A 23,654-nucleotide genomic window follows, 5' to 3' on the forward strand; every position below is an offset into this window, starting at 1 on the left:
AGACCTGGTTAGGTCGGGGTGGGGGGGATTCCTCACTCCGGAATCAGGACAGGATCTGAGCAAGAGGAGTCCTCTCTCAGGCCCTCATCTGACATCCCATTTCCCAGAAGGCAAGACTGAGCCCAGAGAGGGCCGGGAAGGGACAGAACTGCGTGCAGGGTCTCCCAGCTCTGTCTGGGCCCCCTGCAGACTTACCCCCTCGCCTCCAGGTGCCTTCTTCCCACTGGGCCCTTTACCCCCTGAGTCTGATGCAAGTAACCCCCAGCCAGAAGGGCTTCTTTGTTCCTGTCCCCAGCGGTCCTGTGTCAGCCCAGGCCCTAGGCTGCTTGGAGGCAGGGCTTGAACTCCTGCCAGGCTGTGCAGCCCGGAGGCCCAAGGCTTCCTGATTCTGTGCTGGGAAATGGTGCATGCCTCTGACCTGCCTCGTACGTGGAGAGGAGCCCCAGAGATGTTTTGGGACTAGGCTTGGCCGGACTGTGCCCCCATGGCACCTGAACTCTCACATTCAAGCTTTTCCCTGCTTCACCCTGCTGGCCTTGAAAGAACAGAGGTGGCTGTTAGCTTGCCCATCCCTGCAACTCCCCACCCATGTGGGAGGTGCTGAGTTCTGAAGATCCACACCCACACCATGTGACCCTGGACTTGTTCCTCTCTGTGTCCAGCTGGCTCGGTCTTCAGGTCTTGGGCGGCTGCCACGTGGGGAGGAGGCAGACTGGTGTGCCAGCATTGGCTGACCCAGCCAAGCCCAGCCTCCCCTGGTTAGGAGGTCAGGGGCCAGGAACAAAGACATGCCAGGAGGAGGACAGAGGAGCTTGGGTGGAATAAGTCCATCCAGACAAAAGGTGACAGGCTGGGGTTGGCAAAGCTGAATGTTCTGGTCTGGGGTGGGGAGGTGCACTGCCCCAGGCAGAAGTGGCTCCTGGGATCCAGCTGGCTGGGGGGTGATGATTTCCTTGTAACTGGAGCTCCTGGCAACCTCCCACCAATTCTGTTTGGGTATTTCTTCATCAGTCTCCCTCCCTCCCTTCTCTCTCTCTCTCTCTCTCTCTCTCTCTCTCTCCTTCTTTTCCCTCCTCCATCCCAATATCTCCCACTCACTCTGCCTCTCCTCTGGAATTCCCTAGATTCTCTTCCCTTCTCTGAGCCACTGTTTGCCCAGTCCTTAACACCCACCATCCATGCCCCTCCCCGTCCCTGTCCCTCCCAATCTGGGCCCTCTCCCTCTGTGAGCTGTGCTGCTTACCTTCCGCCCTTGTCTTCACCTCAGGACAATCTCTGCCTCCAGGATGCCGCAGCTGAGCCTGTCCTGGCTGGGACTCGGGCAGGTGGCAGCCTCCCCATGGCTGCTCCTGCTGCTGGTGGGGTCCTCCTGGCTCTTGGCCCGAGTCCTGGCCTGGAGCTACAGCTTCTATGACACATGCTGCCGCCTCCGGTGTTTCCCACAGCCCCCGAAGCAGAGCTGGTTTTGGGGTCACCTGGGACTGGTGAGTGTGGGTGGCAGGACGGGCCTGGGGCATTGGGGTGGATGCACTTTCCCAGGGGTGGGGAATGGGGACCTGAGGTGGGGCTGGAGTCTGGGACAGCAGAGAAGGGCTGCAAAGAGCCAAGTTCCCCGGTGTCCCCACAATCTTGCCAGGGGCCACCGTGCAGGGTCCGCTCCCTGCCTGGCCCATGTTTGCTGGCCTCAGGCAAACATATCGCCTCTGTGGGGTTTGGCTTCCCCACAGGAATCAGTTCTGATCTCTGCTCCCATCTCCCGCCATGGGGTGCTGCTGGACTGGAGGAGAGGGGTGAGCTGTGTGTCCTTTTCTTCTGCCTCCTTTTTGTGATCTTGCCTTTCACTCCCAAGATACAACAACGGGCCCCATTGCCCAACTGGGATAAAAGTTGACCACTTCCCCTTTCAGAAGGAATCACCCTGGCCTTGACCTTCGTGACCAAACCTATTTCACTCAGTGCCTGCATCTCGTCAGCCCGTCTTCACCCACTCCTGCCTGGTTCCCACCCCTGTCATGTTTCCAGGACATGACCATGACCTCATCACCCCCCGGAAGCAATCTGGTCCTGCTGACCACCGCAGCTGCCCAGAACTTGCTTGTCTTCTGGGTTGTCGCACACCACCCGGCCCTGGTCTCCACTTGGCTCTTCCTCACCCCACCTTTCCATGCGGGGAGCCTTCAGGGTCCTAACCGACCCGCCCTCTTCTCTGGCTCCCCAGGCCATTGCCTCACCTGGGGGGGGGCTCTGACTCCCAAGGGGGCCATCAACTCCCACCACAAAGGAATTATAAGCTTCCAGCTCTCCAGCCCCAGTCTCCCCTGTGGTCCTTTCTGTCTTTAAGCCTGGAGAGGTTTTTCTGAAATTTCACTTCTGTTAACACCACTACTCAGCTGAAAACCATTCTGTAAGACTGATCATCATTCTAGAGACAGACCACGTGTTGCCTGGCCAGGCTCTGCTGCCCTCCTGGCCCCGTGCACACCCTGGACCCTCCAAGCTCCTGCTTTCTCTCCTCCACGAGCCAAACCCTTCCTACCTCAGGCCCTTTGGTTGTTCTGCTCCTTTGCCTGGAAGGGCTTCCCTTCCTGCAGCCACTGGGTCGATCCCTCCTTTTCTGGTTGCATTTTCAGCTCAGGTGTAAATTCTACGAGCCTCCCTTGACTTCCCCCCCAGACCTTGACCTCTGACTTGGTCCTGCTCACACTCAAATAATTGTCCAGTTATTTGTTTATTATCTCTCTTTTTCTCTCTCTCACTAGACAGTGGCACTGGGGATGGATTGATATCTATAATGCCCGGCTCAGGAGCTGACATACAGTTGGCACTTAATAACTGTTTGATAATGTCATGGTGGAGGCCTTGTTCTAGGTTTGGATGCACTTACCAACACCTCCCTTGGCCATCCAATGCCAAAGGGACAGGGGCCAGCTCCACCCCTGCCCTCCCACAAACCAGCTCATTACACAACAGGATGTCCTAAGCTTGTCCTGAATGTTACCTGATATTCTGGGTGTTGGCAATTTCTCAGCAAGTTATGGAGGTAGCAGGAATGTTATAAAATTACAGTTCCTACACCTCCTATGAGGGCTTGGCCATGGAGGCTGGTCTTGTTCACTCTTCTCTCCTCCAGTCCCTCTTGCTGTGTCACCTCAGCTGAGTCACTCTCCCTCTCTGGGCCAATCTCCTCAAATGCCTCAGGGTTCTTAGGGAGCAGGGAACAGTCCCAAAAGTGAAAATGACTTGTATTCACCTGTCTGGAGCATCTGGAAGTATTTGTCAGGCCAGGATGGGGCTTCCCGTGGGATCGGAGAGGATGCCTCACTGGGAGGCAAGCCCCCCTCCTTCTCCTTTTGGGGGACGCGGCCTGGGTTTCTTCATTTGTAAAAGGCATGGCTGATGGGGGAGTCCATAGGTTCAGGGGATAGGTTCATAGATAGACCATAGGTTCATAGGTAGAGGTGGATAGACAGATAGACTGACAGACAGACAGACAGATGGGATGAATCATGCAAGCTGGCGGGCAGAAGAGGTCGTAGGTGGCAGCTGCCCTCCTGACTGATGGGCAGAGCTCACACCCGTGTCCTGGGGTCTGTCAGAGCTGGAAGGTCTGCACACCTTCACCATCTGGGGAGCGGGGGGGCTGTGTGGACTGGCCAGGACATGACAGGACATGGGAAGGAGCCCCAGTACAAACCGTGAGGCCACCCTGCTGTTCCCGTGGGCACCTCCCTGAGATGGGAACGACTCCCAGGAGAAGAAAGATCTGACTTCTCACGCCAAGGTCGGCCTCTCTGGGGGCAGAGAGCATGTCTTCTCCCTGTGTCCTGGGAGGGACCCTTGGGACATGGAGAGTCTTCCAGGATCCCTCTGCCCCCAAGGGAAGGAGCAGGAAGAAACAGAGATCCCCTCCATCTATGCAGAGTCTGGACACACTGACCACTGCAGAGGTTGCAGGGGAACTTGCCGTGGCTCCTTGTGCGGAGGTGATGGCCCCTGTCTTGCTTGTAGGTCCACCCCACAGAGCAGGGCTTGAGGGTCTTAATTCAGCTGGTGGCTGCCTACTCGCAGGGTTTATGATCTGCTTGGGCTCCCATCATTTCTTGCCACCGTGGCATTGCCTGCTCTGTCATCATGCCACAGGTACCCATCTGGAATATGTGGCCATGGGCACTGTGGCAGCATCTGAGGGCCACGTACCCCTCCCTGCCAGGCTTCTGTGAGGTCCCTGTGGATTCCAAGGTCCTTTCTGCTCTTGGGCGACCTTGGTCATTGCTTTCTTCTGGACACTGCTTCAGGAGTGTCCTTGGGGAGGCTCAGTCCCAGGTATTGTCTTGGGGGAACCCCAATCTTGGGCATGTAGAGCTAGAGACACCCTCAATCCTGTGTGGTCAGAGTGGGTCTGACGGAGAGACAGGGGTAAGAGGAACTCAGAGGGGAAGCAAGGCATCTGCTCTTTGGGTAGGCTGGAAGGCCTCTTAGAGAAGGAGTTGTTGGAAGGGGGTCTGGTCTGATGGGTAGGAATTTTTTTTTAATTTTTTAAAAATGTTTTATTTATTTCTGAGACAGAGAGAGACAGAGCATGAGCAGGGGAGGGGCAGAGAGAGAGAGGGAGACACAGAATCAGAAGCAGCCTCTAGGCTCTGAGCTGTCGGCACAGAGCCCGATGCGGGGCTCGAACTCACAGACTGCCAGATCATGACCTGAGCCAAAGTTGGATGCTCAACCGACTGAGCCACCCAGGCGCCCCGGGTAGGAATTTTTTAAGAAAAGAAGAGAAAGTATATACTGTGGAGAGGAATAGCCCACTCAAAGGCCTGGAGGGGACAGAGCAAACACCTGTTTTTCTTAAAGTTTATTTATTTATTTGGAGTGAGAGAGAGAGAGAGAGAGAGAGAACACGCATGAGTGGGGGAGGGGCAGAGGGAGAGAGTGGGAGAGAGAATCCCAAGCAGGCTCCACACTGTCAGTACAGCTCTTGAACTCATGAACCGTGAGATCATGACCCATGCCAAAATCAAGAGTCAGATGCTTAACCAACTGAGCCACCCCACTGCCTTGGGAGCACCAGGGTTTTGAGCAACCATGAGTTGAGTGCATAAAGAGCAATGCTGGTGAGAGGCAGGGAGAAGGTGGAGGGGACAGCGGAGCCAGCGGGGCTGCAGGACTGTGTAGGGGCAGGGGGTTTATTCTGAGGGTTCTGGGGAGCCATGGAGGGTGTGCAGGTTAGGAGACACAGACATGGGGAGTGGGAGAGATGGAGAGAGAAATAGGTGTGAAGAAAGAGAGAGATACAGAGAAAAAGTGAGGGAAGTCAGAGAGGACATACAGAGAATGTAAAAGAAACATACACAAACATAGCATCTATCATCTACCCATTCCTCTCTCATCTCTCTCCTTTCTCTCTTCATCCATCCACCCATGCATGCATGCATGCATGCATCCATACGTCTGTCCATCCATCCATCTGTCCTCCAAGCGTCCATCCATCCATGCATCTATGCATCCATGCATGCATCCATCTATCCATCCATCCATGCGTGCATCCATCCATCTGTCCCTCCCTCCCTCCATCCATCCATCCATGCATCCATCTATCTGTCTGTCCATCCATCTGTCCATGCATCCATCCAGCCATCATTCCATTTATCTGTCATCTATCTTCTATCTCTCTCCCCCTCACTCTCTCTCTCTCTATGTATCTATCTCTCTATCATTTATCCATCTCTATCTACCTCTCTATCTATATCTATCTATCTATCTACTATCTATCTATCATCTATCTATCATCTCTCTATCTATCTATCATCATCATGTAGCTCTCCATCATATAGCTATTATCATCTGGCTGTCTATCACTTACCTAAAGAAACAGATGAAGATTGTGAGAGTGAAGGGAGAGGGAGAGGCACATAGATAGACACACAAAAAGAGACAAACAGACCAACAAAGGGAAGCTGACTTAGTGAGATGTAGAGGTGTAGACTAATGCAGGCAGAAAGGGGGATGCAGTGGGAAGTTGTAAGCTTCTGGGGCTGCTGCCTGACCTGGCCTCACCCCCTCCACCCTGCCATCCCCAGATAAAGAACAATGAAGAAGGCTTGAGGTTCATGGAGAGTCTGAGCCACAGCTTCCGTGATGTTCACCTCTGGTGGATGGGGCCCTTCTACCCACTTCTGCGGTTCGTCCACCCCAAGTTTGTTGCCCCCCTGCTCCAGGCCCCAGGTATCTCTCCCAGGAGCACCCGACCCAGCCACTCCTTTGTCCCTGTTCCCAGTTCTTCGCACCTCTGGACTGACCAGGTTGAGCAGGGAAGTGGGTAGTATTGATGGAGACCTGCCATTAACCTGCTGGGCGACTCTGGCAGGTCCGTGGCTCTCTCTGGTTCCCAGTCGTTTTCAGTTTTGAGTGGTGAAAATTCAGCAATGTTGGTCTAAGAGAAGAAAGGGAATCTATTGACTGAAAAGATGAAGGAATGTTGTCTTCAGGCATGGTTGGATCCAGTCTTCAGACAGTGCTATTGGGAATCTGTCTTTCTCTTGTAGTTCTGTGTTCCTCAGTGACAGCTTCACTTTCATGCTGACAAAGATGTGTCTAAGAAGCTGAACCCTCATGGAAACGTGAGCTCATTCTCTGAAGACTCAGAAATAGTTGCAGGATTCTCTTAAATTGGCCTGGCTTGGGTCACAGGGACCAATTCTTCCTCTAGTCACGGCAACTTGATTGCTAAGGGTTAGGGTCATATGTGCAGCTCTGGAACGGAGGATGGAGTGGCATGGCCTACCTCCCTAGCTACTTGGACTGAGGGAGGAAGAGGAGAGAGGTGTTGGTTCCAGAAGGAGATGGACAGGCAGATACCACAGATGTCCATTCACTGGCATCTCTGCTAGGGGGGCATTTCCTGGGTGAGGAAACGGAGGCTCAAGGAGGCTTAATAACTTCTCAAGGTCACATAGCATGCCGAAGTCTTTCTCTTACTTCTTCTGTGTGTTCTTGGCTGCCCTAACTGCCTCTGGGAAGAAGGACCTTTAGTTGGAAGGGGATTTGGGGTAGGGAGATGGCCAGAGTGTTGTGGGGGAAGATCCACAGAGTGTTGTGGGGAGCTGGTCTAGAGGCATGAGGGAGCAGTGGCAGCTCTTTGTGGTGGGGGAGCTCAGCATCTGAGGGTGGCAACATTGTTTGGTCTCTTAAGGACAGAGGAGCCCCTGAGCCTAAGCACTTAATGATAACTATGGGATGGAAGAGAATCCTGAGAAAGGCTAGGTCACACCTGGGCCATGTCTGGGACATTAGTGGGACCATATTTAAGTCCTGCCAGGGACCGTCTATGAGACACACTGAGGTCATGTCAGATTGTCTTTGGGTCCATTCAGAGGATGCTGCTTGAGGCCAGTGTGTGTTAGACATGTTGTTTCGTGTCAGGGAACGTTGCCATGTGTTGGGGCCATGTCAGAAGTCCCAGGAGATGTCAGAGGGTTCTGGGACAGGTGCGATGTCCTAGGTCCCTGTAAAGGCATTTTGTGGAGTGCTGATTTGTGCTTGGGTGTTTCGAACATGTCGGACCGGCAAGGAGTCATGTCAAGGCATGTTGGGTGTGTTGTGCCCTATTTTCGGGAGCATCTAAGTACCTATGTGTAGGTCCATGGGCTCTGCCTTTGCTCTGCTCTGTGCTGCAGCCTGGTCTTGTCCCCCCTCACCTCCCCACTCTGCACTATACAATTCCCACTATGGAGGTTGGAGGGGGTATGCATTCCCCTGGCTTGGATCCTCCACCCCCCAACCCAAAGCCCATCCCTGCCTCTTCTCTATGGCCCCTGATGATCTGTCTCTCATTCCAGCCACCATCGTGCCCAAGGATAAGTTTTTCTACAGCTTTCTGAGGCCCTGGCTGGGTGAGTAACTGTTAAGTGAAGGAGGTTGGGGACATCCTTGGGGTCTCAGGGGAAAGCACTGCCCTTGCCTACGCCTCGTGGCTGCCTCTACTAGGGGATGGGCTCCTGCTGACTGCTGGTGACAAGTGGAGCCACCACCGTCGTTTGCTGACACCTGCCTTCCACTTTGAAATCTTGAAATCCTATGTGAAGATTTTCAACAAAAGTGCAGACATCATGCATGTGAGTTGAAACCCACTGGAGCCTTGGGAAAGGCTTCCCAACGCCTTGGGAAAGGTTTTCCCGGCTGGAGCCTTGGGAAAAGGGGAGTAGCCTGGAGTCCTGGCTTTGCTAGATGACTTTCTGGCCATTCTATTTCTTCTCCAAGCATCAGTTTCCCCATCTGTCAAATGAGGATCATAAGCCCTTCTTAAAGTGTGGTCAAGATGATGTAATGGAATCATGGTCCTGGCACATTGTAGGTGCTTGGAAGGTGATAGCTTCTAATCTGCCTCACTAAAACTCTGTGAAACTTGAGACACTAATGATGAAGATTGTATAGTAGCTCTTTGTTCACTGAACTGCACCTTAAAACTCATGAGGTTGAAAGGATTTGTGTTTTATTGCTCGCAAGATGATGAGTCCGGAGAATAGTTCTTATTTTGGCTGGAATCACTCACGTGTCTGTGGCCGTGGCTGGGTTTGGGAGACAGCTCTGCTTTTCCAGGCTCAGCTCTGCCACACATTTGGGGCTTGGCTAATGGTTGGTTAGTCTAGGATGGCCTTGGTGGGACAACCAGACTCCTGCATGTGTCCCTCATCTTCCAGTAGGCTAGCCTAGGCTTGATCGCATGGTAGACCCTGGGCTCCAAGAGAACAAGCAGAAACATGCAGTACCTCTTGAAGCCTAGTTTCAGAACAGGCAACCAGGACCTCCACCTTCTTCTGTTGGCGGAAGCAAGTCCCACATCCAGCTCCAATTCAAGAGCTGGAGAAAGAGGTGTTACCTCCTAATGGAAGATCTGCCAAACCTCATTGTAAAGGGTGAAGGTGCAGGGAGGGATGAAGAAATGGAGACACTTTTGCAGCAGTCGCCTACCTCTATGATAATGACGAAGATGAGGGTGATAGCTAATGGTTACTTAGCTCTTGGTGTATATCAGGAACCATGAGATCATGACCTGAGCCCAAGTTGGACACGTAACCGACTGAGCCTCCCCACTGCCCCTCATGCACCAGTTCTATTGCACACGTTGTCTTATTTAATTTCCACAACCATATAAGGTAGAGATGATGATTATTGTCTCATTACAGGTGATGAAGCTGAGGCTCAGAGAGGTTAGGGAGCCTGCTCCCTTTCACAGCTAGCATGTGAGCTAATAAATGGAGTTGGGTTTCCAACCTGGTTTGTCTGACAACAGAGCAAGTCATCTTAACTGTTACTGAAGCTTTGACAGGTGGAGTCCAGAGGGCAGCAGTGAGTTGACCAAGGGCACACAGGGGTGTAGGAAGCAGAGCCAGGATTTGAACTCAGGTCTCCTGACCCCCAGCCATTGGGTCTTAATAGTAAGAGTTTCTATTCCCACCCAAGCCTGGTCCTCCCTGGAGATGGGTGCCTGGGGTGGAGGACCAGGAGCCTGGATTTTGGGGAGTCCATCCTGGTGATTGGGACTGAGGGGAGCTCAGGAGAGGTAGGTCCCTGCCCCAGATTTGCCCCTTTGTCTGCCCAGGTCAAGTGGAAGCGCCTAGTCTCAGAGGGCAGCACCCGATTGGACATGTTTGAGCACATCAGCCTCATGACCCTGGACAGTCTGCAGAAATGTGTCTTCAGTTTTGACAGCAATTGCCAGGAGTGAGTGCTTGCTTAGGACCTGGGAACATGAACCGTAGACCCAAGGGAGTAGATGGAGAAGGGAGGGCTGGCCAGGGCGATCAGAAGGGAGTTCCTGGAGGAGTTGGATCAGAGTGAGACAAAGAAGGACAAGGAAGGGAAAGAGAAAGGTAAGGTTTCAGGTAAGCAAAAATGCTTGGTAAAGGCCAACAGGACTAGGATGAATAAAGCATGTGCCACTTTGGGAATGAGATTGGAGAGTTGGCAGGGGGGGCTAATCTTAAGGATATTCAAAAGTGAAGCAAAGGGGTCTGAACTTTATCCTGAGGTTTCCAGGGATGGAAGGTGGGAGGTGTTTGAGCAGATGAAGGCCATGGTCAAAGCTGTTCTTGGACATCGGACTCTAGAGAAGACCAACTGTCACATAGACACAGAATTTGACGAGGAGGCAGCTTGAATGTGGTGGCAAAAATGGGGCAGATTTGGAGGAAAGTAAGGAGGAATGGGCAGGGGCAGATACTGTGTAGGACAGAAGAGAGATGAGTGTGATACCCAAGGTCTGCCCAGGCTCTGGGCCATGATTCCATTGACAGAGATGGCAGGTGGAGAGAGAAGCATGCCTGGAGGACACTCTGTTTTGCAGGGACATGCTTCTGAGGTTCTGGTTGGAAGGCACTCCTGGGGCTTCATGTGGGTTAAGGAGCTGTTCTCTATGGCCTGACCCTTCAGGAGCCCCAGTGAATATATTGCTGCCATCTTGGAGCTCAGCGCCCTTGTGGTGAAACGGCAGAGGCAGATCTTCCTGCACCCGGACTTGCTGTACTACCTCACCCCTGATGGGCGGCGCTTCCGCAGGGCTTGTGACCTGGTGCACAACTTCACAGATGCCATCATCCAGAAGCGGCGCTGCTCCCTCATTACTGAGGGCTCCGATGACTTCCTCAAGGCCAAGGCTAAGGCCAAGACTTTGGACTTCATTGATGTGCTCCTGCTGGCCAAGGTGGGCTTCCCTGGGATCAGAATTCAAGAGTTACAATGGACCTTGACTTCAAATGTCAGATGGGAGAACTTGGACTTGACCCAGCGGGTACTGAGGAGCCACAGAAGGTGCTTGAGGAAGGGAGAGACAGGTCAGGGATATGTTTTAGACATGACTTTGTAGAAGGCTGCTTGGGAGAAGAAAGCTGCAGACAGGGAGACCTGTGGGATAGGGCTCTAGAGATGATGGATGAATCCTGCTTTGGTGATGGAGCCTGAGGGACTGTTTCAGGTGAGACTCAGGTGCCCTCCGAGCTGGTGTGATTCAGGAGGTCGTGCCCTTTCTGCAGGATGAAGATGGGAAGGAACTGTCCCATGAGGATATCCGAGCTGAAGCTGACACCTTCATGTTTGGGGGTAAGCATCCCAGTGTGGGACTGCAGGGGGTAGGAGTCTGTCCAATCCCGGGGACTTGGCAGGTGGGTCCTGGACCACCCCATCCCACCCCATCTTCCCCTTCCTCCCTGAGGGCCTCAACGGAGGGCGCTGTCCGCCCTCTGGTGCTGAACAAGCCCAGAGACCCAAGCCTGTCTGGCTGCCTCTCAGGCCATGACACCACGGCCAGTGGTCTCTCCTGGGTCCTGTACAACCTTGCGAAGCACCCAGAGTATCAGGAGTGCTGTCGGCAGGAGGTAGAAGAGCTCCTGAAGGACCGTGAGCCTAAAGAGATTGAATGGTGAGTGCAGGTCCTCATGTCCTGTTCTGGAACCCTTCTCATTGGCTCTGCTCCCCTGCTGGGAAAGGGGAAAGAACTTTTTGTTGATTGTGTCATTGTTGCTTAGCAGAACCCAGAGGCAAGGGTATGGTACCCAGCCTGGAGAGCAGGGGAAAGCAGGCTTATGCAACAGAAAGATTGGAGTGTCCACATTTATTGCCCTGCTTGCCTGCTATGTGACTTGAATAAACCAATTCCCTTTTCTGAGTACCACTTTTCTCCTCTGGAAATGGGGGCGGGACAGGTCAGGGAATGTCTCCTCCAAGGGCTGCTTGGAGAACCGTGACAATGTGTGTAGAACAGATGCCATCCAGCGTGTGTTGTGTAAATGAATTTCTCTCCCTTGCTTTTCTGCCTGAAGTTGCACATTTCCCCCAAAGACCCTTACTCTTAATTTTTGCTCTTATATCTAATTCCCACCTACTATCTATTCCAGGGATTCACAAGTAGTCCTTGAGGGTAAAACAATTACCCATTGCTTGGTTCAGTAAACATGTCTACCCTGCCGGCCCTTCTCAACTCCATGTCCAGTCCCATTCAAGTCCTACTTGGTCAAGGCTGGATCATGGAGGAAAGAAGGGGGTGAGGCTGGGTAGCAAAGAAGCAAATATGAATTCAGCCCTCTGGGAATGGATAGTGGCCAGTGCTCAGGCCTTATGGACAGCTTGTGCAAAGGCCCTGATGGAGGCATGCAGCGGTGGGCCTGGCGTGTTTGGGAGGAAGTAAACGTGGCTGGCTCCTTGTGAAATTTACAGTGTGAAGCATGTGAGAGGCTCCCAGTGAGGCTGGAGCTGGTAGTTGGTAATGGAAGCCCTTCTTGGTCTGCTTTGGAAACCACGTGAATATTTTCCAAAGGTGTCGGTTCAAGTCCTCTGGGAAGCCAGTATTGGATAAAAGATAAAAGTGCGCAGGGATACTGCTCTTAGGGAGGGAGTCTCACATTGGGCAGAAGTGATCAGAAAGTAGGGGCCCACCATGCTCTCTCAGTGGCTGGGACCTGCCCAAGAGAGTGTGGCCTTGGCTTGAATGCTGCTGTAGAGCCCAGAGACCCTCTAACTGGAGGCTGTCAGCCGACTGCACTCCTTGGAGCTGGACATCACGTTCTTTCTTGAAGGGAGATTCGTGACTAATATAGGAAGGCAGTGGGGAGCCATGGGAGATGTTTGAGCAGGGGAGAGACAAGTCAGATATTCGAATTAAACATATCTGCAAACTGGAGGAGATGAGGTGGAGCCTGGGGGTCCCAGGGAGATTTGGGGCCAAGGGCTGAAGAATGGGGAGGAGATGTTGGACTGAACACTTCAGTCCTTCAACTTCAAGGACTTCAATGTAGTGCCTTCAACTTCAAGGCTGGGCTCAGTACAGCAGTTGTGTGAAGTGGAGAAGTGTTTGTGTGTGTCTCTCAACTTCAAACACTTAGTGCATTTGGTAAAAATTCAAATCGTGTGAAATGCTTTTCAATGGATATAATAAGTCTTTGTCTTTTTTCAATCTCGGTTCTATTGAGATATAGTTGACATAAAATACTGTGTATACAACACAAGGTATACACCACGAGGGTTTGATGTACGTATATATTGCAAAATGAGCACAGGGGTAAATACTTTCCTTACCTCACACAAGCCTCTGCCTTATCCAGCAGCCCAATCCCATCCCCACCTTTGATGATCTCTGGTGTGCTTCCAATGATCATCTCTGCCCACACCTATGTGCCCACAGTCTCTCTCATTTTGCGCATAGTCTTTTCTCTCCACAGCTGAGAGAAAACACAGAGCATTCAGGCATGCACACTGACAATATAACTTCAAGATCTTTTCCTTTCCCCTCCAGACGTACGTTTTGGGAAATTAATTTTGAATTACAAAATCCATAATGGGAAGAAGTCCTTTTTTTTTCTTTTCCTTGCACAAAATGCAACACTACGGAGAAGGTTAGGTCCACCTTTGTTGCTGTCCCCCCAAGCCTAATCCATCCCCTGTCTCCTGAGGGGTCTCCAGGGACATCAATTTGTCATATGTCCTTTCAGACTTTTCAGAAGGTCTTGTAGCTATGTATTTCTATATTTATAATGGTTTTAATAGAAACACACACACATTTGGTTACTTGTTCTTTTCTCTTTTCTCTCAACAGTTGTTTTCGACTCCTCTCTAATTGTAAATTGCACACTTTATTCAGCTCACCCCTCTGTTGGGGACGTTTATGTGATGATTTGCATTTATGACAGATATTGCTGAATTGCCTTTCAGCACCTCTGTACCGATTTACCCCGCAGTGTTTGATAGGACCAGTGATCTGTATTTCCTCCTTTTGATAACTGTGTAGTATTCCATCAGATGGATGTACCATAATTATGTAAACATTCCCCTGCCGAGGGCATTTGTATAGTTTGGAGCCTTATGCTGTAATAAACATGATGTAGCAAACATCCATGTACACGGATTTTTGCTCCCATGTGAGGATGTCTCTCCAGAACAAATTTCTGGGTGTGGAATTGCTGAATCAAAGACCATTTGAGTTTTCACAATGTAATCGCTCTTGACAAATCCACTCCTCTAGACAGATTTTGAGAGTGACAATTTTCTCGCATCTTTGCTGACAGTGTGCATAATGAAATTCTAAAACTCTTGCCAATCTGGTAGGTGAATATAATACTTCATTATCCTAATGAATATCACTTTAAGAATGGGTAAAACTGAGCACGATTTTCCCATGTTTATGAACCATGCATATTTCTTTTTCTGTGAAGCTTCAATTTGCATAATTTGCCCTTTTTACTTTGAGTTTTTTCTGTTTTTCATTTTAAAATTGATTTGTGAGGACTCTTTACATGTAAAGAAACTTAGTTCGTTTTCTGTTATGCAAAAATTCTTTCCTGGATTGACTTTTGACTTTATTTTAGTTTTTGTTCATTTATTTGGAGTCACGTTTATTAACTTTTTTGTATAGCTTCTGTTGTTTTTTAAATGCTTGCAAAGGCCCTTCCCATTCTAATGCTAAACTGGAAAACTTGTTTGTTTTCTTGTAATTGATTTATTTATTAAAAATATTTTGTTTATGGGCCACCTGGGTGGCTCAGTTGGTTGGACGTCCGACTCTTGATTTTGGCTCAGGTCATGATCTCGTGATTCATGAATTTGAGCCCCACCTTGGACTCTGTGCTGACAGCTCAGAGCCTAGAGCCTGCTTCGGATTCTCTGTCTCCCTCTCCCTCTCTGCCCCTTCCCTTGCTCATGCTGTCTCTCTCGCTCAAAAAATAAATAAACATTCAAACAAATTTAAAAATTCACAGATATATTATATCACAGATCTGCTGCTGGTTCTTATCTTTCTCAGAAACATAGCACTATGACTTTGTCAGACATCCGTGGTTCTATGTAAATTTAGATTGTTGCTTTGGACTGTCATATGGAAAGTTCCTCTCTAGTCCCTTGGACCTAAATATCCAAGAGGTTTCCATCTCATGACCGCAATGAACCTCTTGGTGTTCATGTCTTTATCTACCTGTCTGAGAATCTCTCCAGGTCCTATGCTGAGAGCCAACTTGCTGGGTCATGAAACACACATCGCCTTTCCTTGACCATGCCGATGCCTTGCAGAGTGGTGGCTCCTGTCCATACCTTTACTGTCAGTGCGTGCGGTGCCCCCACCCCGGTGCCTCAGCCGGGCTTTACCATCACCCACCTTGTTAATTCTCACCTCGAATACATATGAGGTAACATCCCATTGCTATATAATTTCCATTTCTCTGGTAATCGGCGACTTGGAGCATCTCTTCATGTTTTATTTAGTTATTTCTTTTCAATGGTTATTTATTTAGTTTTGAGAGAGAGCACAAGTGGGGGAGGGGCAGAGAGAGAGGGAGACACAGAATCCAAAGCAGGCTCCAGGCTCCGAGCTCTCAGCACAGAGCCCGACGCGGGGCTCGTACTCATGGACCTCGAGATCACGATGCAAACTGAAGTCATATGCTCAACGGACTGAGCCACCCAGGCGCCCCATCTCTTCATGTTTTAAATCTCTGAGTTTGAGCTCCCATGAATTTCTAGATCATGTCCTTTGTCTACTCTTTTGAGTCGCCTGCCATCCCTCTTGTTGATTGGTAGGAATTCCTTGTCTATTCAAGATATTCTTCTAGATCAATATATTTACTGCAACCACCTTCTGTGAATCTCTCATCTGAATGTTAATTTGGTCCATTGAATGGAGTGTTTTGTTAAACAGAAATCCTTAATTCTGTGCATACGTTTTCTTTTCAGTTTTCTTTTCTTTTCTCTTCTCCTTTCCTTTTCTTTCTTTCTTTCTTTCTTTGCTTTCATTTTTGTCGTCTGGTTTATGTTTTCGGGTTTTAAGAATTCTTTCCTACTCATAGGTAACAGAGGTGTGTTCTATATTACATCTTCTTTAACATTATTTCTTTACCTTTCACGTGTAAGAAAAGACCCCATCTTATATGTAGAGTGCATGATGTTTCAGTTCTTTTGGAGTGTGTGTTGGTGCGACTGTGGGGGTGTCTGTGTCTGTGTCTGAACCATCCCTTGTCTGGGGGTGGCGGGGCCTCCTTTACCGGATGCTACGTTTTCACCTATTCACGTACTTGTCTCTGAGCTCTCTATCTTGTTCTGTGGGTCTGTTTTCCTGTTCTTGCAACAGTGCTTTGCTGCCATTTAATTTAATTTAATTTAATTTAATTTAATTTAATTTTTTAATTATCACCATACGTTTGTAATGGGTCTTAATATCAGGTGAATGGATTCTCTTTCTTTGGTCTTTTAAATCGACATAGATTTTGAACTTTAAGTTTTTCAAACTGAATAAGATTGCTAAGCTCCAAAAACACCAACTAGATTTTAATTGGGTGCATTGGATACATTAATTAACTTAGAGAGAATCCACACCGTTATATTAGGTATTCCATCTAGGAGGGTGCCTTTTATTTGTTCAAATAACCTGGTAAGTCCAGCAAGGAGATTTTTTTTTCCTTTTTAAAGAAATTGTATAACTTTAGACTTTCTAACTTTTAAAGGTACTGTGTGAATGTTGGGCTTTGTTCAGAAATACTTAATTTTTTTTAATATTTATTTTTGAGAGAGAGAGAGAGAACAGGGAGGGGCAGAGAGAGAGAGGGAGACACAGAATCCGGGGAGCAGCTGGAGGTCTGCGGGAGTCTGATTCGATCCCTGGCTAATCATTGGGGGGCTTCCTTAGGGACGACCTGGCCCTGTTGCCTTTCCTGACCATGTGCATCAAGGAGAGTCTGCGGTTGCACCCCCCGGTCACAGTCGTCTCCCGCTGCTGTACCCAGGACGTCGTGCTCCCAGATGGCCGGGTCATCCCCAAAGGTGCCCACAAGACCAAGGGGAGGAGCCTCGTGGGCAGGAAGAGGGGCCCATCAGTCAGGGTGAAACCCTTCCTGACTGGCCCCTCCCCTCCCACAGGTGTTGTCTGCCTCGTTAGTGTTTTCGGGATCCACCACAATCCATCCGTGTGGCCAGACCCTGAGGTGCTGCCTCCCCCTCCCTCCCCTCCACCCACCCTCATGCTTGGCCACTTCCCTAGCGGGACCTAAGGGAGGGCTCAGGGTTCTGACCTGGCAAGTCACTCCCTCCATGAAACGCACACCTGTGTCTCCAAAGCAGGCTGTCCTGGGAAACCCCATCCAACAGTCCCGCCTCTCTCCGCCCCCAGGTATACAATCCTTTCCGCTTTGACCCAGAAAACATCAAGGAAAGGTCTTCCCTGGCTTTTATTCCCTTCTCCGCGGGACCCAGGTGAGCGCAGCGGGCATCTGAGGTGGGGATGAGGTGGTGAGGGCAGGGGCCTGGGCCTGAGATCCCAGACGTGGCTGTGGGGGCGGGAAAGGGGGTGTTGAGGATGGTTCTCCTTCTCTCCCCTCCTCCAGGTTTGGGGTAAAGTCCTGGGCAGTGGGGGGTGGCTGGGTCCAAGGAGGGCTCCGCGGTGTGCTCAGAGCCCCTTCCCTCTGTCTGGGAGCTCAGGGCTGGGATCTGAGCCAAGCTCTGGGACCCCCGTATGGGGGTCCCGGGCACGGTTAGTTAGTCCCCTCCGGTATCCCTGCGGGCGGGGCTGGCGGTCCCCGGCCAGGTTCGGGGCGCGACGGGACCTGCTGGGGTCCCTGGCGAGTGAGTGCCCACTGCCGCCCGCAGGAACTGCATCGGGCAGACGTTCGCCCTGACTGAGATGAAGGTGGTCCTGGCGCTCACGCTGCTGCGCTTTCGGGTCCTGCCCGACAAGGAGGAGCCGCGCAGGAAGCCTGAGATCATCCTGCGCGCCGAGGGCGGGCTTTGGCTGCGGGTGGAGCCGCTGAGCGCGGGCCCCCAGTGACCCGCCAGCTCCCCCTGGCTTGGGATCCACCCCGACCCTACACACGCCCCCTGCCGGATTCCCAGCACTAGACCTGTGTTGTCTCCTCTGCCGGAGCGCCACTGACAGCCAGAGGGGGCGCTCGGGACCTGCGGGAACGCAGTGGGAGGTCGAGGGCGAGGGGTGGGCTGGAGGGGAGGCTGGTGTGTGAGCGCAAGACCCTGGCAGCCTTTCCAGCTGACCACGGCCCCCCTCCCATTCTGATTGCGGGTTCTCCCAGAGCCCAATAAGGGCTTTTATCCTGTAGGCAATAGGAAGCCATGGGAGGGGTTTGAGTAGGAGAGGGACCACCGTTAAAGACTGACTGAGGGGCATGTTTGAAGCTCTGGGTCACAGTGGAGAACCCATAGTGGCACTACTCTCTGGCCACTCTGACCTCTGTTCTTATCTAAGATACCCAAACTTTTCTTACCCCAGAATCCTTCACTATGTTTCCATGGTCACCATGTTTACTGAAACAAACATAGATGCTTTCTCCTGTGTGTCTGATCATGGCAATCATTGTATCCATCATGTGGTCTGTTGTTTTGCTAGTTTTCACTGGTAGGGTTAGTGGTCTCGTGTGCCTGTTTATCTTTGCTTGAGTATCCGTTATCATATTTGAAATAACATGTGTAGAATTTGTAGAGGGTAGCTTTCTCTAGGAGGCATTCTTCGAGCCTTGCTAGTCAAGGATGATGTTCAATGGAGTTCAAGGCTTGTGGTGCCAAGATCACTAAGGCAGTTTAAATTCCAGCAGAGGTCACACTTGCAGTCCCCTCTGCCGGTGTCTTCTCCCCCTGAGCAGTGTAGCTCCTGGAGGCTTCCACCTATGTAAGGAGGATCTTCTTACAACTTTTCTTTCCCATGTCACTCTAGGCTTTGATTTTTCTCCCCTGGCCGTGAGGCCCTCAAAACAGTTTCACACTTCCCTGACTCGCTCCAGCGCAAAAGTATAATTCATGCTCCTTTAACTCCAGGTTTCTTTTTTCTTTTCTTTTTTTTAACGTTTATTTATTATTGACTGAGAGAGAGAGAGACAGAGCATGAGCGGGGGAGGGTCAGACAGAGGGGGAGACACAGAATCTGAAACAGGCTCCAGGCTCTGAGCTGTCAGCACGGAGCCTGATGCGGGGCTCGAACTCACAGACCGTGAGATCATGACCTGAGCCGAAGTCAGATGCTCAACTGACTGAGCCACCCAGGAGCCCCCAGGCTTCTTTTTTCATTTGAGTGGCATCTTTGTTATAATATTTTCCCCACATTTATTCATTGTTGAGAGACAGAGAGAGAGCACAAGCGGGGGACGGGCAGAGAAAGAGGAGACAGAATCGGATGCAGGCTCCAGGCTCTGAGCTGTCAGCAGAGCCCGATGCAGGGCTTGAACTCACGAGCTGTGAGATCGTGACCTGAGCCGAAGTCGGACGCCCAACTGACTGAGTCACCGAGGTGCCCCTTGAGCGGCATGTTTGTAATTCTTTACTGTCTTTTCAGGTCATGTATGCATTTAAGAAATTGGAAAAGGGGGCATCTGGGTGGCTCAGTTGGTTAGGCGTCCGACTCTTGGTTTTGGCTCAGGTCGTGGTCTCACAGTTTTGTGGGTTTGAAGGCTGCATGGGGCTCTGTGCTGGTAGCATGGAGCCTGCTTGGGATTGTCTCTCTCCCTTTCTCTCTCTCTCTCTGCCCGTCCCCCACTTGCACTGTCTCTGTCTCTCCCAAATATACATACACACCCACACACCCACAATGGAGTATTACTCAGCAATACAAAAGAATGAAATCTTGCCATTTGCAACTACGTGGATGGAACTGGAGGGTATTATGCTAAGTGAAATTAATCAGTCGGAGAAAGACAAATATCATATGACTTCACTCATATGAGGACTTTAAGAGACAAAACAGGTGAACATAAGGGAGGGGAAACAAAAATGATATAAAAACAGGGAGGGGGACAAAACAGAAGAGCCTCTTAAATAGGGAGAACAAACTGAGGGTTACTGGAGGGGTTGTGGGAGGGGGGATGGGCTAAATGGGTAAGGGGCACTAAGGAATCTACTCCTGAAATCATTGTCGCACCATATGCGAACTAATTTGTACGTAAATTATAAAGATGAAAATAAAAAAATGTTTAAATCAAAAGAAAAAGAAAAAAAGGAAGATACAGTTAGTTCTGAATATCCATAGTTGTTACCTCTGAGTAATACAAGGGCCTTTGATGCCAAGCTGGCCTTAAAGCTAGGAAGAAAAAAAAAATTCCGTCTAAAGAGGGATGATCCGGACTTCTTTTTGCTTATGTGTTTCAAGAGGTGGAGGTCCGGAGGGTCCCAAGAGAGAAAAGAAGGTGGGGGGTGGGGGGTGGGAGTGGAAGGGCCTCCTTCAGCACCCGGGACAGCGGCCACTCCCGGACTCCCTCCTCTCAGGCTGTAGGAGTACCTGCCCTGGGCTACTGAGTCCAGGGCCTCAAAACCTTTCTGGGCCCACAGATGGGGGGCCCAGGAGGCCTAGTGACTGCAAAATAAGAAAGGAACACTGCAACCTTATGAATAAATATTTAGTATATTCTAGGCTGAAAACAACATGTTTTACTTGCCGAGTTCTTAACTAAAATTACTTTTCCCATTTGGGTGCCTGAGTGGCTCAGTGGGTTAAGCGTCCAACTCTTGATTTCTGCTTACGTCATGATCTCAAGGATCGTGGGTTCGAGCCCCATGTTGGGCTCTGCACTGACAGCGCGGAGCCTGCTTGGGATTCTCTCTCCTTCTTCCTCTGCCCGCCCCCCCCCCCACGCACACCCAATAAATAAATAAACCAAAAATTTTTTTTCATATTCTCAAAACGATACATCTGGGTTTTTTTTTGTGAAAGAAAGCGCCAGTGGAGTGAGAGGCAGAGGGATGGGGAGAGGGAACCCACGTAGCTTGATGTCACTACCCTGGGACCATGACCTGAGGTGAAATCAAGAGTCAGATACTCCTGGGGCGCCTGGGTGGTTCAGTCGGTTAAGCATCTGACTTCAGCTCAGGCCACCTTCTCACGGTTCATGAGTTCAAGCCCCACATTGGGCTCTGTGTTAATAGCACAGAGCCCAAACTTCAGATCCTTTGTCCCCCCCACCCCCGGCCCTTCCCCTGCTTGCACTCTCTCTCTGTCTCTCTCAAAATAAATAAGTAAACTTAAAATAATTAGTCCTAAAAAAAAGGAGTCAAAGGCTCAATTGACTGAGCCACCCAGGTGCCCCAAAATAATACGTCTTCCTAGAAGAAAACACCAAGAAGAAAAAGTAAGAAATAAAAATCACTTTTATATCCATAATTCAAACAAGTCAAAATAATCCCTTCATATTTTCTCACGTATACTTCCAGCTTGCATTCGTATGTAATGTTATGCAAGTAAAAATTATATTTACATCTAAAATGTTCATTTACATTTACACGTCATCTTCTGTTTAAAAAATGCTCTTTCATTGTCCAATAAGGGCATGACAAGATGGACAACATCATTAGACCTTAGGGAAATGCAAACCAATGCAAAGCTTCCATTAAAATTTTCCTTGTCAAGAAATTTTTGGCTATTCTAAGTCTTTTGCAATTTCATGTACATTTTATAATCAGCTTATCTATTTCTACAAAAAGTCCTGCTGGGATTAGGGTTGTGATTTCTTCAAATCTATAAATCAATTTGCAGAGCCTGAATATCTTCACAAGGTGGAGTCTTTCAATCCATGAATATTGCTTCTCTCTCCATGAATTTGGTCCTTCTTGGGTTTCTTCCACAAGTGTTTTCAAATTTTCTTCATAGAAATCTGGAACACATTTTGTTAGATTTATACCTCAGTATTTCACTTTTTTCTGGTGCATAATACTTTAAAATGGGTATATGAAAATATTGTTCTGATTGTTTATTGCTTCTATCCAGCAGATTTGGCATTCTTTTTCTGCAAAGGACCATATGGGAAACATTTTAGGCTTTGCACATCCCATTCAGGATCTCCTCTTCCTCTTGCCCCTCTTCTCCTTTTACAATCGTCTTATTTTTGAGAGGGGGAGAGACAGAGACAGAGGCAGAGTGTGATTGGGGGAGGGGCAGAGAGGGAGAGGGAGACACGCAATCTGAAGCAGGTTCCGGGCTCTGAGCTGTCAGCACAGAGCCTGATGCAGGGCTTGAACTCACAGACCGTGAGATCACGACCTGAGCAAAGTCAGACGTTGAACCGACTGAGCCACCCAGGTGCCCCCTACATCCCTCTTAAAATATAAAAACACCTCCTAGCTTATAAACCATACGAAAACAGGCCACAGGCCAGATTGGTCCATGGACCATAGTTTTCTAATCCCTGGAATATAGAAATAGAATTTCTATGTTTTATATTCTAGGTAGAATATATTCTGTATACATTTTTGTCTATTGATCATGTATCTTGAACTCCATTAGGTAATTCCCATTGGAACACAGAAAATGTTGTTGTTTCCTCAGTCTTAAAAAGTCCCTTCCCTTGACCCACTTTCCCACTGATGAACCATTTCTTCCCTCCACCATGCAGCTAACTCGTCCAAAGAGTGAGCTCTACTTGTGTTCAATGTCTCCTCTTGCACTACAAACAGGCTTTGAGTTTCTGCTAAGGACTGTGATGGTGAATTAATGAGAGAGGGAGGAGGAGAGGCATGAAGCCCATTGATCCCCAGGACTCTGCTGCACCTGCGTGTATTGATTCTAAAGGACAGGAGCCTGCTGTCACTCACTGCTGTGGGTCTCTTTCCTTTCTTGGGTGTGTGGGCGGCGCCCTCTGCTGGAAATTTTGGGGACAACAGGCTCTGGCCTGGCCTCTGGTCTCCATTAATTCAATATGTGTGTGAGTGTGTCTGTGTCTAAGTGTATGTGTGACTGTGTGTGCGTTCGTGCTACTGTGTGTATGCATGTGCGAGGGTGTGTGTATGTGAGTGTATCCACGTAATTGGGTGCATGGATGGGAGCATGTGTGCAAATCTGTGTGCATGTGTGTTTGTGTGTGCATGGTGAGTGTGCATGTGTAAGCGTGCAAGTGTGTGCACGCGTGGGTGCATTGGTGTGTGTGTGTGTAAGGTGTGACTGTGTGTATCTTGAAGTCGCTAAACCCTGTAATGGGCAGGGACCTTAAGTGGTTAAATAAGGGTGACTGGAAGACGCAGCCCTTTACAAAGCTCTGGGCAGGGCCAAGGGAAACCGTGGAGGCTAGTGCAGCGTCCTGGGGCTAGCATCAGCTGAGAGCCGCCACCACTGCCAGGTTGATGGGGCCAAAGAGTAGCTATTTCTGGAATCCAGAGAGCTTAACTGTCACGGAGAGTGCAGGTAGCCTTTGGCAGAGAATGGACGCCATTTCTCTAATCTCCTCGGATTGCCTGCAGGTGCCCACCACTGACCCAACGCCATATTCTCATTTGACCCCAAGAGGCTGTAGGGAGGTGGCCAGAGACTCCTGTGGTAGCCCAGTGTCTTGAGCTGGGTTGGTGTCCACTCCACATGTCTCCACAGAGGGGGGTTCAACAGTTCCTCTGCACCAGGGTGGCTCCCTTGTCTGCTGGCTAAGCAGACATCAGAATGGGAGGGGGCAAAATCCTGCCTGTTCCCTTGCAAGCCCTTCTGGTTTTGTTTTTGTTTTTCTGTGACGTCCTTGGGGCCCCCCTCCTTGGCTTTTGCATGAGAAATAGCCTTTTAGCCTCCAGGGATGATCTCTGTTGATGGCGACCCCCACTGCTGGAGTGGTGGGGGTGGTCTGACTACTTTCCAGAGCTGGCACCACCCCAAAAGTCCTGTGCAGGGGAAGGTGATGCAGCTATCTTGGGGCCCCGGGACTTTCCTGAAGTTTCCC

General features: G+C 50.0%; 1 protein-coding gene across 3 annotated transcripts; it reads left to right on the forward strand.

Moving 5' to 3' along the window:
• Positions 1-737: 737 nt before the first annotated feature.
• Positions 738-18,312, forward strand: LOC115505507 (cytochrome P450 4F3-like). Of its 3 annotated transcripts, none has more exons than XM_030303150.1 (13): positions 738-842; positions 1,268-1,484; positions 6,078-6,222; positions 7,731-7,889; positions 7,984-8,111; positions 9,599-9,720; positions 10,429-10,699; positions 11,028-11,094; positions 11,284-11,413; positions 16,658-16,791; positions 16,888-16,952; positions 17,138-17,220; positions 17,614-18,312. In XM_030303150.1, the coding sequence occupies exons 2-13, from the start codon at positions 1,287-1,289 to the stop codon at positions 17,789-17,791; spliced, it is 1,680 nt and encodes a 559-aa protein (XP_030159010.1). In that variant the 5' UTR covers positions 738-842; positions 1,268-1,286; the 3' UTR covers positions 17,792-18,312. The 3 variants fall into 3 exon arrangements, with proteins under 3 accessions (XP_030159010.1, XP_032447369.1, XP_030159018.1); XM_032591478.1 differs by having other exon boundaries at positions 740-842; positions 7,836-7,889; positions 10,420-10,699; XM_030303158.1 differs by having other exon boundaries at positions 740-842; positions 7,836-7,889.
• Positions 18,313-23,654: the final 5,342 nt, after the last annotated feature.

This window comes from Lynx canadensis, chromosome A2, assembly GCF_007474595.2.
Source record: "Lynx canadensis isolate LIC74 chromosome A2, mLynCan4.pri.v2, whole genome shotgun sequence".
NCBI classification, from domain to species: domain Eukaryota; kingdom Metazoa; phylum Chordata; class Mammalia; order Carnivora; family Felidae; genus Lynx; species Lynx canadensis.

Bases quoted from the DNA above. Each gene is read 5' to 3' on its own strand.
- LOC115505507 (XM_030303150.1), top strand. From the start codon at position 1,287: ATGCCGCAGCTGAGCCTGTCCTGGCTGGGACTCGGGCAGGTGGCAGCC. The intron at 7,890-7,983 runs GTGAGTAACTGT...TGCCTCTACTAG, and splicing joins CTTTCTGAGGCCCTGGCTGG to GGGATGGGCTCCTGCTGACT. The intron at 8,112-9,598 runs GTGAGTTGAAAC...TTGTCTGCCCAG, and splicing joins AAAGTGCAGACATCATGCAT to GTCAAGTGGAAGCGCCTAGT.